This window comes from Cavia porcellus, unplaced genomic scaffold (assembly GCF_034190915.1).
Source record: "Cavia porcellus strain 051 isolate PalLab524CR breed Dunkin Hartley unplaced genomic scaffold, mCavPor4.1 scaffold_15, whole genome shotgun sequence".
NCBI classification, from domain to species: Eukaryota; Metazoa; Chordata; class Mammalia; order Rodentia; family Caviidae; genus Cavia; species Cavia porcellus.
In genome coordinates this window covers 69,983,883-70,001,802 of record NW_026947498.1, presented here as the reverse complement: position 1 = coordinate 70,001,802, position 17,920 = coordinate 69,983,883, and the positions used below count along the sequence as shown (strand labels likewise).

At 51.0% G+C, this 17,920-nt stretch overlaps 1 protein-coding gene and 1 long non-coding RNA gene across 7 annotated transcripts in view; one reads left to right on the top strand and one right to left on the bottom strand.

Annotated features, from left to right (window-relative positions):
• The window catches only part of Mylk (myosin light chain kinase), a 274,928-nt gene that overhangs the window by 248,457 nt on the left and 8,551 nt on the right, over positions 1-17,920 (top strand). For all 6 annotated transcript variants that reach the window (XM_063225097.1, XM_063225096.1, XM_063225098.1 and 3 more), the window contains 4 exons: positions 4,556-4,773; positions 6,584-6,707; positions 12,932-13,084; positions 15,413-15,536. In XM_063225097.1, coding sequence (XP_063081167.1) covers positions 4,556-4,773; positions 6,584-6,707; positions 12,932-13,084; positions 15,413-15,536 — 619 coding nt within the window. The remainder of the gene's footprint in view (positions 1-4,555; positions 4,774-6,583; positions 6,708-12,931; positions 13,085-15,412; positions 15,537-17,920) is intronic.
• Positions 387-4,338, bottom strand: LOC134470519 (uncharacterized). Its single transcript, XR_010039454.1, has 2 exons — positions 2,053-4,338; positions 387-1,858 (listed from the first exon to the last, which is right to left on the bottom strand). It is a non-coding gene; the product is annotated as an uncharacterized LOC134470519 (long non-coding RNA).

Here is a 17,920-nt window from a genome sequence, read left to right as displayed (position 1 = left end):
CCTCTGCTCCCTGGTGTCATGCAGGGCTTTCTCACCTGGCACAGGCTTGAGGGGAAAGGGGAGAGACAGCAACTTCTAACTTCTCTGCAAAGAGAGGCCCAGCGGGGGCTCAAGGTCCAGGAGCAGAACCCTTGATCAAGCCCTTCCACTGCCTGTGTTCCGTCCAACTTCGGCACTCCTCCCTGGCTCATGTCTTTCAGGTTCTGACTGGGCAGAGTAGCACTTTTTCGACTGAGGTGTGCAAAGGCAGAGTGTCCTTCCCAGAATTCGTTGTTTCCTCTGCATCCCAGTCCTCCACCTAAGCGCACACACACACACACACACACACACACACACACACACACACACACATATATACACATACCAGCATCAGTAAGCGGTGTGTCTCCCATAGTACCTGGAGTTTTTACAAGTTTCCTGCTTTGTACCTGAATTTTTTGAATACATACAATCACATAAAAAATTCTTAGAAAATACACTGTGAAAAAAGTCTGATTCCTGTTCCTATCCCACAGCACTACTAGAGATAAACAATTTTTTTGCTTCGTCTGTAGTGTAGAGACCTAAGTCTCTTCCTGAAAATACAAGTGTATATGACACAGAGTCCTATGTTCCTGCCTTTAACCAGGGAGGTAATTGATGGTGCTACTTCACATTTCATTATTCAGCAAGCTGCGGTGGTAGCCCGTCTTGTGCTCTCCTAGCTGCACAGAATCAATACATCACACGGTGTAGAAGCCATTTGCTTTGAATAAGTGATCAGGCGATTTCCAGGCTTTGGCTTTTGCAAACAAGCACTGTTTGTACCACTGGACGCCCATCTCTTCACTCCTGCCTATAGCCGCAGTTTACATTCCCAGGAGTGAGCGATGCTAGGTTAAAGAGTGTGCACATTTGCACACCCCAGTGCTGCTGCAGAATTGCCTTCAGGCCTCTCATATTGCTCGTCCTGAACTCCGGGTCTCGGTCCTTTAGGAGAGTCCATGGGCATCTGAGCGCTCTTCCCCAGGAAAGACACGGCTCATGTGGGTAGCAGCCTGTTCCCCCGCTCGCTGCAGGACATCTGGGCATATGCCTTCCAGGATGTGTTCCTTAGGATGGGCAGGGTGGTTAAGAGCACAGAGGTCAGTTAGACCTGAGACCTTCCTGAAGTCCTGTCTCTGCCTCTTACTTGTTATTGACCTGGACTAAGTTACTCAGCTGTGCCAATCTTTATTATCCATAAGAGAGGTCATTAAACTCCCCTCCTAGACGCTTCGGGGATTATAGGAACAGTGCTAGAGGGGCACAGTGCTCTGAAATGAGAGGCTCATGGCACAACACCTTGACTTTTTTCTGTATGGTGGTAATTTTTCCACTTAAAAGTGCACGGTGAACATTTCAGCATCCAACTCAGTGTCATGGGACTGATCCTTTCCAGGACTCAGGAGCCTTGGCCTCAAGCTTGGCTCTGATTGAGATGTGAGTTTTAATTCCTAAATCCTACCAGTAAAAAGAAGTTATTGGATTCAAGTCATTAATTTCAGGTCTCCCCTCCTGCCTATGAAATTCTATAGTTCTGTCCAATCATCAAAGACTTGGAGAAAAATCTTCATTTGTGTCTTAGAATCAAATTCAAACTTTCCGTCCTTTCCGCTTTGAGGAATATGTAGCCGGTGTCTGTGGCCCCGTACTTCAGAGCCTCCCTAGATCCCTGCGGGCTGGAACAGGTAGAGTGGGCACTGTGAGAATGTGTGGAGAAGCCAAGCCTTGAGCAAGTTCGTGAGAGGGGACGGAAGGCCGCTGAGGCTGGGTGAGGCCAGGCAGTCGTACCCGTGGGCAGAATACCATACTTAGCTTGGAATCGGGAGTTGGCAAGCTGGATGGAAAAAGGGAGAGATGTAAGGAGGTTCAGCTGGCCTGGCTTTCATCCCTCTACCCACTCCTCCCCCGTGGACGGAGCAAGTCTTCCGTGCACAGATGCCAGAATGTTCCCTGCACTTGGGGCACAGAGCTTGCGCCGTAATAGGAATCCCACCAGGGAAGAAGGGAGTGGATTTATGTACCACTTACGCGTCCCTCCCAGCCGAACCTTTCTGAGAGGTGGCCTCCGAGAGGGAAAGTTTGATGCTGCGCAGCACGGTCTGCTCTTCTCCTTGCTGAGGTGATGAAGAGTGATTCCTGTGACACGGGAAAGTGCAGAGGGTGTTCCAGGGCCCCAGCCTGCCATTCAGCTGCCTCAGATGTGAAGAATGCGCATCCCTTCAGCCTTCCCAGCCTCTGAACTTGTAAGACAGTGTGGCTCCGAGACAGGGATCTTTCCTGGCCCTTATTTGGACCTGTGCTTGTCCTTGTGAAAGTGTCTGGGGCATACCAAGGGGCGGTGGGACCCGGGCACTAAAAAGGGGCTTGAAGTTTAGCCTGAGTTAATGGTGGCTGATCTCACCCTTCTTCTCCTGCTTGCAAAGTTTATCAAAGAACATCTAACTGGCTGCTGTGACACTAAGAGCAGAGGGCTTGGGCACTGAGTGCCCAGACAGTGTCATTCCTTCTGGCTGCCACCAGTGAGGCCTGACCGAGGTCCAGAGCACTGAGGATAGCAGCAATCCCGCGGGACAGGTAGCTTTGAGGAGAGTAGGTACCCATTTACCAGTTAGGGGCTTACTGTCTGTTTATTAAGCACACATGGCCTCAGCCTGTCTTGGCCCATGGCCTAGTCCTAGGTCTGTGGGTGGTAGCTTCTGCCTTTCAAACCAGAGTCTTGATTACTGTGAAATCTGCAGAACAGAACCATGTTTATTTTAGGATGATCCTTCCATCATAGGAGGTGGGTCACAGAAACAGTTTTCAAATACTAAATATATTTGAAGAGCAATGAACCTATCTGAAGCAGTATTGACTAGGTTATCTCTAGAAATGCCACAGCCATTATCACCACAGCTTAGATGTTATTAACCATTCCCGAAGGCACTGCAGGTAATGGCTGCTTGTTTGATTACAATATTTTAAGTTTAAAAGCAACTTTTTGGGGATGTGTTGCCCATGTCAGATATCACCAGATATAAATGAGGGCCTGGAAGGGTGCCAGGCCTTTTGTAGATAGGCTGACAAATAACTCTGAGACAAAAGCTGACAAGCAAAATACAGACACAATACATGGATACTCACGAGGGAAAGATCATTTCACGTGAAGAAACAGACTGACTTTCTGAGGATGTGAATTTCCATTGGCTTCAGGAGTGGTAGTGCGGTAACCTAGCATTGCTACACACGTCTGTCACAGAGTAACATGGAGTACTTCTTAAAAATATGGATCCTCAAATCTCTCCCAAGCACCCCAAAATCAAAGTCTCCAGGGGGAAGTGTCTAGAAATCTTTATTTTCAGTAAGAGCCTCAAGTGATTCTTTAAAGTAAAAATTCTTTCTAAATTAATAATTAACATGCATTTCACGCTAGGAACCTTTGTAAGCAGTCTGCCTATTAACTCACTTCTGTCTTTGCTTGCAACTTTGGGGAAATAGTGCCGTTTTTATCTGCACCTTACAGATGAGAGGACTGAGGCACAAAGATGTTAAGAATTGGCTGAGACCTAACTCTAGTTGGAGTTTGTCTTGGAGTCTTGGTGGAGAGCAATGGAAAGAGAGGAAGGGTTTAGGACAGGAGCCGCCACCTGCTGGTAGTGCAGGGACCTTCTCAAATTATTCTAAATAGTCAGTTTTAACTCCCCCTCGTGGCCACTGGCACACACTGCCCTTTCCCAGTTCAACCCTGTCCAGTGTCCCGAGTTAGAGGTGGACAGGCTGTGGTGGCCCCGTGGGTCTGCCCTGCAGGGTCCAGTGACAAGATCTACTTAGCCCACCAGGATGTCAAACAGCCTGTTAACATGTGCTGAGCACCGACTGTACAGGGGTGACACCTTACACAGGTGTCCATATTTCTAGCAGCTCCGTGAAGTAGGGACAGAGAAGGCAGCTGCAGCCAGGACTCAGAAAGGTTAAACGACAGTTTGTGAAAGACAGAGAGAGGCTCAAACTCCGCTCCTTCCTGTCTTCATGACGAAGGGGTAATCCCAGAATGAAGCCCACCCACACTTGTCCTGGCTCTGCAGACCATGAATTTATATCTGGATGCCATGTAAGTTCCCAAAGTCATGGTTTAAACTTGCAGAGCAGTGACCAAGAAGAGTGAGCCAGAGGGCTGGGACCAGGGACCAGAGAAGACCCGGCAGCTCAGAGAGCAGGGCCATGCTTATGGAAACCGAGTGGTTTAAACTGGAGTTCCGGGTACAAGAATGTTCCCCCATGCATCTGTGGTCACACGTCACCGCCCAGAAGTGCCTGTTTTGCTAAGGATCCAGATCTCCCCATTCACGCCCCTGTCTGAGATTGCCGGGCTTGGGGGCTGCCTTGACCCCTGCACCTTCCTGAGCCCTGCCCCCACAGCCTGGAAGGTACGGGGCGGCAGGAAACCCAGAGGCCCCTGGGCTCCTCCTTCTGGCCTCTCCTGGCCAGATGCCTGCCGCCCCTGATCCTGGAGCTGACCCAAACGCCCTTCCCACCTCCCTCTACCCCACAGCGTGTCGGGCGGCGAGCTGTTTGAGCGAATCATTGACGAAGACTTTGAGCTGACGGAGCGGGAGTGCATCCAGTACATGCGGCAGATCTCCGAGGGGGTGGAGTACATCCACAAGCAGGGCATTGTGCACCTGGACCTCAAGCCCGAGAACATCATGTGTGTCAACAAGACGGGCACCAGAATCAAGCTCATCGACTTCGGTCTGGCCCGGAGGCTGGGTAAGGCCTGTCCACCTCTCCTGTCATCACCGCTGTGGCAGCAGTGGCTGTGTCTTATTTGACACACTGTTTACTAGAGGAATTGTAGAGTATTAGGGTCATAAACATGCTGAAGCCTGCTCAGGTTTCACTGAAGTCCCTCCGACTTATGACAGTATAACTGTGAGCCCCAAATTCACTGTCTATAAAATGAACTAGCAGCAGTGGCCACCTCGTAGGCTCAGCAGGACGAATCAGGATAACACAGGCAAGGAGATGGTGCCAGTGCCGCACACACAGCAAGCACTGTGCAGGCACTCACTTATTGGGTGATGTTGATGGTGTCACCATTGGTGGCAAAACTCATTTTGATAATAGTCGCTCCTCGTATCTGTAGTTATATATGCTCAGTTCCCAAAGCACTTTCATGTTAAAAACAAAGTTTAAAAAGCTCACTGACTGTCACTGGGACAGAGGCAGGGCAGACTTTTTGAGCTGTAGTTTGTACACAAGAAGACTAACGTTCAGCTTTGCCTACCATGCCCTACCACGAGCAGAGGAGGTTCTGGGCTGGCATGGCATGCACAGGCCCACCTCGGGGGGCTGCCACGCCTCTCTGCTGTCTGTGCACTAAGCAGAAGCGGGCAGTGGGGTGGATACTGTGAGGAGCCAGTGTCACCCTGCAGATCTGGTTGAGGACCATGAGGGAGTGAGGTGCTGATAGCCCTTGACCTGCTTGGTGATCAGCGTGGTCAGGCCAGCAGTGCACCCTGACGTAGGCAACGTGCCTGCTCTCTCCTGCCGAAGGGACTAGACGGACAGCAGCCCCTATATGGGGTCTGCTCTGGACAATGACCACTAATAATTAAACAAACAGGGAAGCACAGACCTGGACAGCCGGCAGCATCAGTACCCCGGGAACACAAAGTTCGGGTTTTCTTGGTATGTGGCACTGTGGGAACAGCAGTGTTCGGCAAGGACCAGGGAAGGGGGAAGCGGTCAGGATGCCGCAGGAGGGGGAAGTGGGAGTTGGAGCAGGGCCTCCACGCTGGGAGAGCAGCAGCGTTTCACTTTAGAACATGTGCATGGGTGTTGCAGAGCTCAACAAGGCCAGATGTGGCTCCTAAGTCACGGGCTTTCCACTCGCAACTGCTGGTGCCTGCCTTTAGGGCACACTGACAACATCTCTTATCCTTTATGGTCCCTGTGGCTCCCGGGAGACATGAAGCTAGGGGATAAATAGGAGAAGCAGTAGAGGGGAGTGGAGTGGGGTGGAGGGGTCAGACTGCGTGGGTTCAGGTCCTCGCCACCGTGGATGAACCAGGTGAGGAAGTCACTTTACTTCCCTGGGCTCCCCTTCTCAGGTGTGCCATACCTGGGCACTGTGCCTGGGCACTGTGCCCGCTTCTCAGGATTGTTGAGCTTATTAAGTAGGGAAATCCCTGTGAAGCTGAGAGTGGGGCACACAGGACATAGAGCATGTCAGCATCAGTGAATCAGGTTATTAAGCACGAGTCACAATCACTCCCTTGGGGAACTTACATCACAGGGGACCCAGACACAGGAAAGGCCACTTGGGTAGGTGCCATAAGGGCCTTTTCCTCCCCTTCTTGACCACTCAGACCTTATGAGGCCTGGTGTCACTGGTGGACTTGTCACTGTTAACGAGCAGGCCAGGAGTCTGTGCCACTATCCACGGAGAGACATCCCTGGGCTGAACCCTTGTCTGTGCCCCTTCTGGTTTGGAGCCCGTCACACAGACAAGGACAGGTGCTTACGCTGAACTGGCCCATTTATACTGTTGATGGACCCTTCTCTGTCCTGGTTTCAGAGAATGCGGGGTCTCTGAAGGTCCTCTTTGGCACCCCAGAGTTTGTGGCTCCTGAAGTGATCAACTATGAACCTATTGGCTACGCCACAGACATGTGGAGCATCGGGGTCATCTGCTATATCCTGTGAGTGCTGTGGCATTCGGGGAGGGGACGGAGAGTCCCACAGCAGGGTGCCAGGCTGCTGTGATGTTATGGGGGGGGGGTCATGATGGGGAGCCCGGCTTACAGCAGAACAGGTGACAGCTGCCATTCCTGTCCCTGCCAGCCCATCTGTCCCTGGGTTCCCAGTGATCAGTGGTCTGCACCTCCTCTTGTAGCAACATGGAGTAGCACACATGCCGGGCCCCCGAGACCTTAGGCCCCAGGTCCCCAGAGCTCACAGACTGGGAAATACAGCTGGTGCCCTCACAGTCAGTGGGCCCAGGAAGAGGAGGGAGGGAGCCAGGTGCATGTCTCTGGGAGTCTGTATTATCCTCTGAGGGCAGCAGCCCATCAGCATGGGATGGGGACCCAACTCCAGCCTCACCTCTGACTTCACTGTGTGTGCTGAGTAGTGGGCACTTTGTGGGAAGCGCCTTCCGGGAGGGCCAGCAGACAACAGAAAGCAGCGCAGTGTTTAGAACCAGCAAATCAGGCAGCAGTCGAGGCCATTCAGGTAAACAGTGATAGAGAAAAGGAGAGGCCAGCAAGCCTGCAGAGCCACCAGCCCTAGGCACAGGCGCAGGTCTGGCTGAGCTCTGGGGAGCCTGAGATTCTGTACTTCAACAGGTCCCTGGGTGTCTCCGCTCTGCGCCAGGGACCCTCAGGCTTCACTGAGTCCTGAACCCTCGATCCAGGCAGCTTTTATGCCCAGAGGCAGCCCCTAAACTGGGGCAGCACACAAGTTATGCGCTGGTGTCCCCAAAGATGCAGTGAATAACATCTATTCAAAACTACTTCTATCATCAAGACCAAAGGGAAAGTAAATGTTTTCATAGAAAATATGAGGGGGGCCTCAAAGAATAGTTTCTTAGGTCCCTAGGATCTTTAGCCTGAGGTTAGCAAAAGGCTATTATGATTCTGGTGCACCTCAGAGTTAGGAACCACTTAGGCCAGAGTGGGGTGACTGGTTGGTGGGGCTGTCTCAAGTGTGCAGGAGTTTTAGGTTCACTGTGGCCTTCGAGGACAGTCTCCCTCCTCAGCCGAATCTGTACCATGTCTTCTCTTCCTTAGTCACCTGCTTCCCTTTCCAGAGTCACCCCTCACTGCAGCCTTCCCCCAGCCCGCAGGACAGAGAGAAACTGCAGGCTGGGCATGCATTTCCCTGCCTTTCCCATGCCTGCACCCTCCAGGAGGGGGCACTGATAAGGATAGTTGGCTGCCCCCAGGGAGATCAGGGTGCAGCTGCCCTGGGCCTGGCCGGTGCTCACATGGATCTCTGAGCCTTGGGAAATAACCTGACCCTACAGAAGGCGTCCTCGACAGTTTGCTGTGTTCAGACCCCACTGCCCTGTGTCCAGGCTAAGTCCCTGTGGGTCCCTTTCCTCCCCTCTGTGAGACCTCACTGCACAAACCTACAAGTGGGTCATGGCAGAAGTTTGATGGCACTGGGCACTGGGGCCACAGTCTGGGCAGGTGACCAGCTTTCCAGGACTTGGACTACTAAAATGGGGACAGTCCCAGTCAGAGTAAGACAACTGCTTTCTGGACCCTGATAGCAGTGCTTAACAAGTTAACAATGCTTGTTAATGCTTAACAAGTTATCTCAGGAAACACCTCCTGTGCCCCACCTCCAGATCAGGACCATGCCCCCTGCCAGTGACTGTCCTCCAGAGACAGTGGTCACCCTCACGTCTGTTATCATAGATTAGTGCTGCCTGGCCTTCAGCTTTGTATAAATGAAATCACCAGGAAGAACATGGCTGCTTTTGCTGGCCACTGTGAGATGAACTCGCATGTGAACGTAAGCAGCTGGAGACATCCTGCTCCATGCCGTGCAGAATGCTGTTGAGTGGACATAATCCAGTCTATTTAGCCCCTCTATATCCCTAGGCTCTTTGTCACTTGCAGTCTTGTGTTTTCAGGAACACATCCATGCACTTCTGTCAGATTATGATCTAGAACTAGAATTGTTGGGCCACTGAAGCATAGCACTTTAAAACGAAAATTCTTTCATGTGGAGGAACGTGGTATTTTGGATGCTTTGCCACGCTGCTGACTACATTACTTTCAAAGCTAACACCAAGAAATAGGAAAGAGATTTGAAACTGGGAGAATTGTGGTGGTACATGAGGGCCCAGCCTGCAGGCGGCTGCACAGGGACATCGGAAGGGAGAGGAGTGTGTGGCAGGCGCATGAAGAGGAGCTGGTGACCGGCACTGGCTTCCCTCTGGCTTAGCTCTGTACAGCTTCTGACCCTACTGTGAGCCTCTTCGGGGACCCTTTTGCGCTGCTCCCTCCTTGCTCCTGGGGCCGAGGAGTTACCTCTGAAACCAGGGCTCTCCCAGAGCATGCCGTGCTAAAAATAAAAATCATCGGAGCCAGCTGGCTTCCCTTAGCCCTGCCATGCAGGTCCCCGCATGGGAAAGGCAGGGAAATGCATGCCCAGCAGCAGCTCTCAGGCACCTCGGGCATCCTGTGCCCTGCCTCTGCCTCACTGTGGACAAGCCAGGCTGTTCATCTGGCAGTCCCTTTCTGGGCTACTTCGCCTGCACACAGAGAAACCCTCTAATATCCTTCCTGGGGCCAGAGAGCGGGTGGGGGCCAGGGTAAGGCTCAGCTTGTTTGGTGAGTGCCTCCAGCAGCTCCCGAAACCTGCCAAGTCCTCACCGGCTGATCAGCCTGCACTGGGGACTCCTTCACCAGCCCAGCCTCTGGAGCAGGCGCTTCCCGTCCCTGCTTCCTCCCTGCTGGTCCTCTCAGCCAGCTGCCACTTACGGGATCTCCCTGGAGGCCTGCTGAAGTTAGCAAGGCCCCCTGGCTTTCTGGCAGAGAGAGAAAGTACAGAGGAGCTCTGGGCCACAGCCCCACGTGGAGCCCCTACCAGCCCACCTTCTCTTCTGAGCCTTCTTCCCTTCCACCACCCACCTCCCTGTGTCCCCAGGCACTTGGTGTTCCCTGGCCGCCTTGGTGAAGCTACAGTCCTCCACACCCCGCCTGGGCCCTGCTCTGCCACTCTCCCTCCCGCAAACTGAGGAGGAGGAATTACTGGCCATTCTTGCTCCCTGTCATCTGCCTGGCCAGCTCATGTGTGGAGCACTCGGGGAGTGAGGGGCTGCCCCCAAGGAGGGAGGAGCACGAGGCAGAGGAGCTGTTTATCCTTGTCAGCCTGAGGCACCGCCTCCCTCCCTCCCTCCGCAGCTGGGGTTGGGACGCCCTGCCTTTCCTCCCAGGGCTGCCCGGCCTCTCCAGGGCTGAGCCCAGAAGTGCTCTCCATCACTGCCCTGCTGCCCTGCTGCCTCACCAAGCCCTGCCCCCCTTGCAGGTTTTCCTGTCGGGGCACTTGGGCTATAGTGGACATGACTGAAGACCAGGCAGGCTGCTGCTTCCTGACCACCACACACAACTCTGCTTAATTTCCCTGGAGACCTGCCCTACACACACACACACACACACACACACACACACACACACACACTCTCTCTCTTTCTCTCTCTCTCTCTCTCTCTCTCTCTGTCTCTCAGACATCTCACAGGGGTGTCTAAAGGTTACAATGGGGGTGCAGATGAAACCCTTCCTAAGCATGTAATAGCTCTGCCTGCAAACCTGTGCTCCCCTTACCTGTCCTCAGCTTGAAATGCGACACAGAAAAGTGTGGCCCAAGTGCACTTCTGTACTCTGCACCCTGCTATTCTGTTTCCAGAGGAGACAAGGCTCCCATCCAGTTCGCCGAGGATGTCAGGTTGCAGAAAGATTAGGAATCCAGGAATCAGAGCTGGAGCTGGAGCCCAGTGGTAGAGGGCTTGCCAGGTGTGCTCAAAGGTCCAGGTTAGATGCCCCACCAAAAGGAGGAGGAGAAAAGGAGAAATTAGATGGCTCTGCAGTCACAACCTTTGAAACTCATCCAAACCTTTCTGGACTGATGGCCATTTTGTAAAGACCAGATAAATCTGCTGGTTAAAGACTAACTAAGCTAGGAAGGGGAGAAAGAGTTGTGTCTTGCTGATAACAGTAAAATATTTGTCAGTTTGTTGATTTTTTAAAATAAATGCTGAATTTTTAAAAGAAAAGGTAAATAGTAGGAAATAAGAGGATAAGGCCTGTGGCAAATAGGAAGGGGACGAAGAGATGGAGGGGGAAGGGAGGAGGAAAAGGGACAGAAAGAAATAAGATGTGTCGTGTACGCCTACTAACTAGCCAGAATGAATGTATTTATGATGTACTACAAACATGTACTAACAAAGTTTTAAAAACACACATGATCCAGCCCGGGGATTTAGCTCAGTGGTGCAGATGCCTGTCTGGCAAGCACAGGTCATGAGTTCTATCCCTGGTACCAAAAAAAGAAAAAGCAAGCAAACAAACAAACAAAAACACCCATGATCCTTTATTGGAAGTTCTTGCAATATAGTCCAAAAAAGAAAGTTCAGAGAAAATTCAGGAAAACTCTACCACTCAGAAACAGCCTTACTAAAAATGTGAATAGTCTCATCATGCTTTATATGCAGATATTCTGCATTTTATCCAGGAACACACTCTTTGGTGTGGAAAATGATGTGGCAGCCAGACAGGCAAGCCAGCCAGGACGGAAAGGTGTCTCAGATAGCTGAGCTGAGGGAAGAGGGCCAGAGGCCAGAGGCCAGGAGGCTCCCCCTGTGCTAGCCTACAGTGCAGATTAAGGCCTATCTTTGCAGGATGACAGCTCCTAATTAGGAAAGGAGCATTCCACAGCAGGGCGATTTGCCTTCCTGCCATCTTTTGCAGTGCTGTAGGACTTTCCCCCTCACTACTTCTGACAGAAAATGCAAAGATAAGAAGCAGCAGGAGCTAAGGAGCAGAGGGAGGTTCTTCCTGGTGGGGCTTGCAGAGATGGGCCAAGCTGGGAGGCCCTAGGAATCAGGTCCAGTCTGCTTGATGGATAAGGGGAAACTGAGGCCAGAAAGGAGAAGGGAGTAGCACATAATTGCAGATTGGTGAACTTCCACCCTTCCCTCATGGGAATATGGTAGACAGCCATTATCTCTTTGCCTCTGTAAAATATCAATCCATGTCTTGCTTTAAGAAAAACCAGCTATGAAAGTCTATTATTCAAAAACTAAATATGTTTATTAGGATGAGCTAATTCACTTTTCAGAAGCTTCCTTCTCTTTATAAAAGTGTTCACTGGAGGGTTTTTACCATCATGAAATTTCTCCCAATATTTTCAAGTAGGCTTTGTTCTGCCAACTCAGTGTTTGGTTTCAAAAGCCAGAGGCTCTCAAATGCCAGAACAGTCCCAGAAGCTGTGTCTGGCTTATTGTCTATGGTGAAGGATTCATTCAGGAGGAAGGACTTTAATAAAGCCCTAACTTGAGAGGTTGCCAGCTGAGAGCCCCCAGATTCATCATGTAGGGTTCAGACAGAGTCAGAGCAAGACCAGCTACGTAGTTTGCAGAATCAAAAGGTGAGGCCACTTCTTAAAACAGTGTCAAGAATTCCAAGATAGTGGCCCAGAACATGAAACCAAGTGTGGGTCCATCTGAGACAGAGTTACAGGCAGCTGTGCAGGTCACACATCGTGGAGGAGGCCCTCGGTCAGCAGGCACAGCGGGGACTGACAGTACAAAGAGGAGACTCGCTGATTTAGGGCTCAGTGGCCCCATCTGGCTTTGAGCGCCTCTCTTTTCTAAATCTGCTTCGCTTAGGCTGTTGGTAAAGAAGTATTCCTGCAGGCACAGGTTGGTGAAGCTGAGCCTCCCCTGTGCTCTTCGAGCTGAAGGCTCAGAGATGGGAGGGAGAACTCAGAAGGGCAAGGCGGCATTCACAGCCCCAGAGAGCCCTTGTGGTGCAGGGCAGAACCGAACGCAGGAGGAAGGGGCCTGTGAAGGTTCCGTGAGGGCTGGGTGCAGCCCAGGACCCGGGAAGCACGGCAGACAACCTAGCCTGGAAACCAAGCCATTCTTCCACCCAGCCTCACAGGCAGGCAGAGGCAGGATGCCAGGGACAGTGCTTAATTGCACTGAACAACCAGGAAAAGATGAGCCACAAAGGCCCCTGCAAGCCCACCTCATTCCTTTCTCAGGGGGAGGAAAGGCAGGTGCACGCAGGCAGTCGTTGTGTCTGGGAGCTGGCAGCCTCCGGGCTCCTCTTTGACCTCAGCACTCACCGGGAGCAGTGTCCCCCCACCCTCACCATCTCCCTCACCCCTGCTCTCTTGCTTTTCTCCTCAGGGTCAGCGGCCTTTCTCCTTTCATGGGTGACAATGACAATGAGACCTTAGCCAATGTGACCTCAGCCACCTGGGACTTCGACGATGAGGCGTTTGATGAGATCTCTGAGGATGCCAAGGATTTCATCAGCAACTTGCTGAAGAAAGACATGAAGTAACCGCTGAGATTTCAGAGCGTTCAACTTCCCCAGCCCTGAACAGTGTGGGAAACAGGCCTCCCTGCCGGGGACTCCCACCTCACTCTGGGGGGCCAGGCCAGGCCTTGTGCCGAGGAGGGGGGACGGGGAGGGGAGCGTCCCTCAGCCCTGCTCCCGCACCAGACACCATCACCAGCCTTAAAAGCACAGAAACCCAACTTGGAAGGCGAACCCTGCGGGAGGGCTACAGGAGCGGGGAGCCTGTGTGTCACCCTGTTACATGCTGTGTGTGGTGGTGGCCTGTGGGAGCTCTCTGACACCTCGGCCCCTCCTTAGGGCCTGTGGGGACGCGCCTTCTCCACACACTGCAGCACATGGCACAGGGAACTCGGCACTGTGGGACGGCCCTCACCATACCCTTATTCTAGCTTGGCAATTTTTTTGCATCTAAATGCAAAAGTGATTTAGATAATGTGGCCCAGTTCCTTCTAACCCAGAACACAGTAGACGATCAGCATGTCCAGCTGTCTGACAGCCAAGCTGCGCAAGGAGAAAGATCAGATGCTGGTGACATCCCCTGAGGTCTGAATCAGACCTGGAGGCTGGGTGGGGAAGGGAAACTGGAGTAAAGGAGATGGCTGGGCCATGAAGAACTTACTGGTGGCCCCTATCTCGTGAGTGGAATCAGCGGGATTAGAGCAACAAGGTGAACCGGCTCTTTGTGTGTAGAGAGAAGTGCCTGGGGACAGGGAGCTGTGGGAACTCAGGTGAGACTTCCTGCCTATTAGAAGCTTCTTACTCAGATAACAGGTGGCCAGATGGTCCAGGAGCCCCAGTGAGCTAAGTCGGATTTGGCAGTGGGAGCAGTTGTAGGCCTGCCATGAAGGGCAGTGTTGAAATAGGTGTTTTAGGGGAGAAGGGGAAAGGTGCGTCCTAGCATTCACATTGACTTACAGCCTAAGGTCTGCCTGTCTCTCTGCTCTGTGGGCCCTTTGAGGCTGCCTCTTGCTCCCTCCTGGGAGAAAGGCTATTTGGGGCAATATTGTACCACTGCTGCTATAGTATGCTATAGTCTCTTAGATAGCTATGTCCAGTTACCCACCCGTCTTACGGTCCTCTTCAGCCATCTCAGGGCCAAACTCCCCTGGAGGTGACTTTCTATATTCCTGGCCAGTACAGTCTTTTAGACTTCTGTTGTCAATCATTGCATCAGAAATGGACACAACCCAAGAAGAACTGGGATGTTCTAGGGGGTCTAGATGCCCTTCCAAGGTGAGCAATATTCCATACCCAAGACAAAAACGTTCCTCCAAGTAACTCTGGTTCAGTGACAGTTTTTGTCAATTAAACTTCATTTGATGAAGATTTGGTAAATGGGATATTGTGCATATATCTTTATTTTCTCATCTGACCTTAAATGAACTGAATAATACACAATGCTAGGCTCCTTTGTGCTCACACAATGGACTCAACCAAAGAACTGATCTTAAGTAGATCAAAACACTAGGTTCTCATAAACTGTTACACCCAGCACCTCTTCAAGCAGAAACCTCTGTCAGCACTTTTAAGAATTTTTCCTATTATAAGTAAAACATAAATTATAGAATATTTGAAGAATGTAAGAAAATGGAAAGCATCTATGCTCCCTTTCTTTAAAGACCACTTCACTGTGCTATACTTCTTTCCTGCCATTTTTCTATGTATGTTAGCATTTGGTTCTTTGGGCTTTATTAGGCCTGTTACAATTAAGATGACAACTCTGAGATATTTCTAGAGCTTTAAGAAAGATGAAATGAGTTTCAGCACAGTTCTAAGGTTGCCAGAATTCACAGGTTGTAAGTAGAATGTAACTCTTTAAACTGTAACAGGAAAAACATGATACTCAACCACACCCTAAGGCCCAAGAGAAGTGAGGATTCTCCGAGGTCTTCGCGTAGCTCTTCAGTCTCCCCTCCCCCAGTGGAAAGGCAGGATTAGGCCTTGATAGGCCCAGACCTCAAGCCACCTGCAGACGAACTCAGCCAAGCACATGGCGCCAGTCATCATCCGCAGACTTTCTATCTTATAAGCACTTACCCTTCCAGAACCCCAAGCACAGGTCACCAGGTCCAGTTGCTTTCCTAGTGGTTAAGGTTTCTCAACTCTGGCCTACATGGGGTCTAGTCAGGATAACCCAGACCAACAGAGGAAGAAGATCAGTGCACAGTGACTATGATCACAGTGGATGGACTGAGAATAGGAAGCCCGGCCTTCCCTGTGTAGGGGAAGGTGACCTCCTGTTAGTGATCTGAACATAGTGTCTGAGGTCTTCTGCTCAGAAATCTTCCAATTTCTGCCTCTATCAGAAATCGCCTGAACTGTACCGAGTGTCTTCAGCATCCATGGCTAATGAAAGATACTAAAAACATGGAGGCCAAGAAGTTGTCCAAAGACCGGATGAAGAAGTATATGGCAAGGAGGAAATGGCAGGTAATGTGGGACTCGTTTGGACTGGGATGCTGCTCATCAAATTGGTTTTATTCAGCTACTCTGACTCTCAACTTTCCGTGATTTCACTCCAACAAAATAACAATTTGTTGCTGAAATAATCCAAGACCAATTTGGGGAAGCTGATTAAGGCACAGTGTTGAACTGGGTCCTTAGTGCAGTCTTTTTCACAGAGGAAATCAGTTTCTCAAGCATAACAGTCTCTCCAAACACATCCATCTTGGTCCCAGGTGTCCAGCAAGGGGGCCTGGTGTGCCCTGGTGTGCCCTGTGTTCATTCCTGCTAAACACAGATATCTCATGTGTTCAGGAAAGGGAGGAGCAGCCTCCCCTTGAGGTCTGTTTGGCAACCCTGGAAGAGATAGCTCCTGATGGGTAGCGTGATGGTTGGCTGTTCCTCGCTATGTGTTTTCAGGCAGGTGACTTAACCTTGCTGTGAATTTGTGTTCTCATGTCGGGGTGGCAGGGATGATGCTGCAGCTTTCCAGAATTGCTGATAACTACATGTGACAGTCATCATTTTACTTTAATACATACTGGTGGCAATAGAGCACTGTAACATGCTATCAGTAGCTGATATGCGGGGGGCTAGCCATGAGTCAGGGACTATTCAAAGTACTTGCCATGCACTAAATGTTTTGATCTTACATTTTAAAAGAGTCTTTAAGAAATCTTTCAGTCTTAGGAGACAGGTACTATTAGGAGATAAGTACAGACGAAGTGAGATAGGAGGTTACATAGCCAAGTGTGAAAAGCCAGGACTCAAGGCCAGAAGCTGGCCCCAAAGCACACAGTCTTAACAGCAACACAGAACTGCCTCTGATACGAGATGGATAAAACTGTTATCTAAAAACTATGCAATCATAATCCCAAACCGTAGCGCCCTTAGCAGTACCATCCCCTACTTCGCTGTTTGTTTTACAGACTTCCTGGGCTGCTGGAGAGGACATGATTTCCATCCTCAGGGATGTATAGTGCAGTGGGGGCCTGAAGCAGATAGACATAAAAGGACATACAGCACATCAGGAATTATAAACTGTCGGTATAGCGCTCCATAACCATATATGTGAGTGGGACAGGAGACGGGCTGCGTGTACCCAGAGTGGATGTGGTTACGACTCCACCAGGGGCAGGAGTCACAATTAAGCATGGAACATGAGCTAGAGCGAGCCCAGAGAAGAAAGAACAACAGCACAGCAGAGAAGACAGAGAGGGACTGGACCCACCTGTGGTGCTGGGCTACGTAAGAACGGAGCCTTTAGCTGGAGATTGGGGGACCAAGGGACATCCTATAATGCAGCATGGGGACACTGGGCATGTGCCACGTGACGGAACCACAATTCCCTCCAAAGGGTAGCTGCACACAGAGGTTGAGAGGGATAGAGAAGCACAAATGCCTACAGGAGAGGGATTCACAGGGCTTCCGTCCTCTCCCGAGGCAGCCAGAGCTCCTCTGCAGGGGAAGTCAGTTCATGGTTAACACACATCCCCTAACCCTGTGGGCAGCGGGCTGCATCTGCTGGCCCCACAAATGCGAAGTGCTTTGGAACATCTATTCTGCTTACCTTCTGGGGCCTTCACAATCAGAGTAGCAAATGCTCTTTCAAAAAAAGGAAGGGCCCACAAAAATCAAGGGTTGGTTTTGTTAATGATCCTCTTACCTACAGATCTCAAAGCACTAATTCTGGAAAAATAGGGCAGCTGGTGTCTGGGTAGGGTGGTCCTCGGAGCAGCAAGTCTCACTGGATCTCACTTGGACGAGGCTGCGGGTTAAAGGGTGGCTTTATCATCTCACAACACCTGCAGGTGGCTCAGAACCAGGAGGGTGCCTGGACCCGGGAGCAGGTGAAGAGAAAAGGAGCTGGCGGAGGCCAGTGGAGTACTGCAGTCTGCTCAGTCGGAAAGTCACAGCTGGTGCAATGCTTTCATTACTTAGCTTTTCCTCTCATTGTTTCTAGTGTCGTTAGCCATAGAGGCTTCTGGAAGAAGGCTAGGGAAGGAAAAGGAAAGACCTCAGGGAAGGAACCTTAGTTCCATCTTAGTAAAAGCATTTCAAAATCATTTTTCTGCAAAATCAGCAGCTGAGTTTCACAAAATTGGATATACAAGTAGTCGACAACATCCCACTCCCCGTGTAATGTCCCTGAAGTGTAATTTCATGGTAATGGTTGAGCTGCATTCGACCTGCTATGTTAGGTCACTTCCTTAGGAAAATGTTTTCCACATTTTATCTCGACACTCAGGACCTTAGCGTCCCTGGACGAGGGGGTTCCCTCTCTCCACAGCCCAGGTTCTGTTTGGTGGGTCAGGGGAGGAAGGACTCAGAGCAGTATGTGGCGGGCTGATGCAGGGAGGAGAGCACAGCAG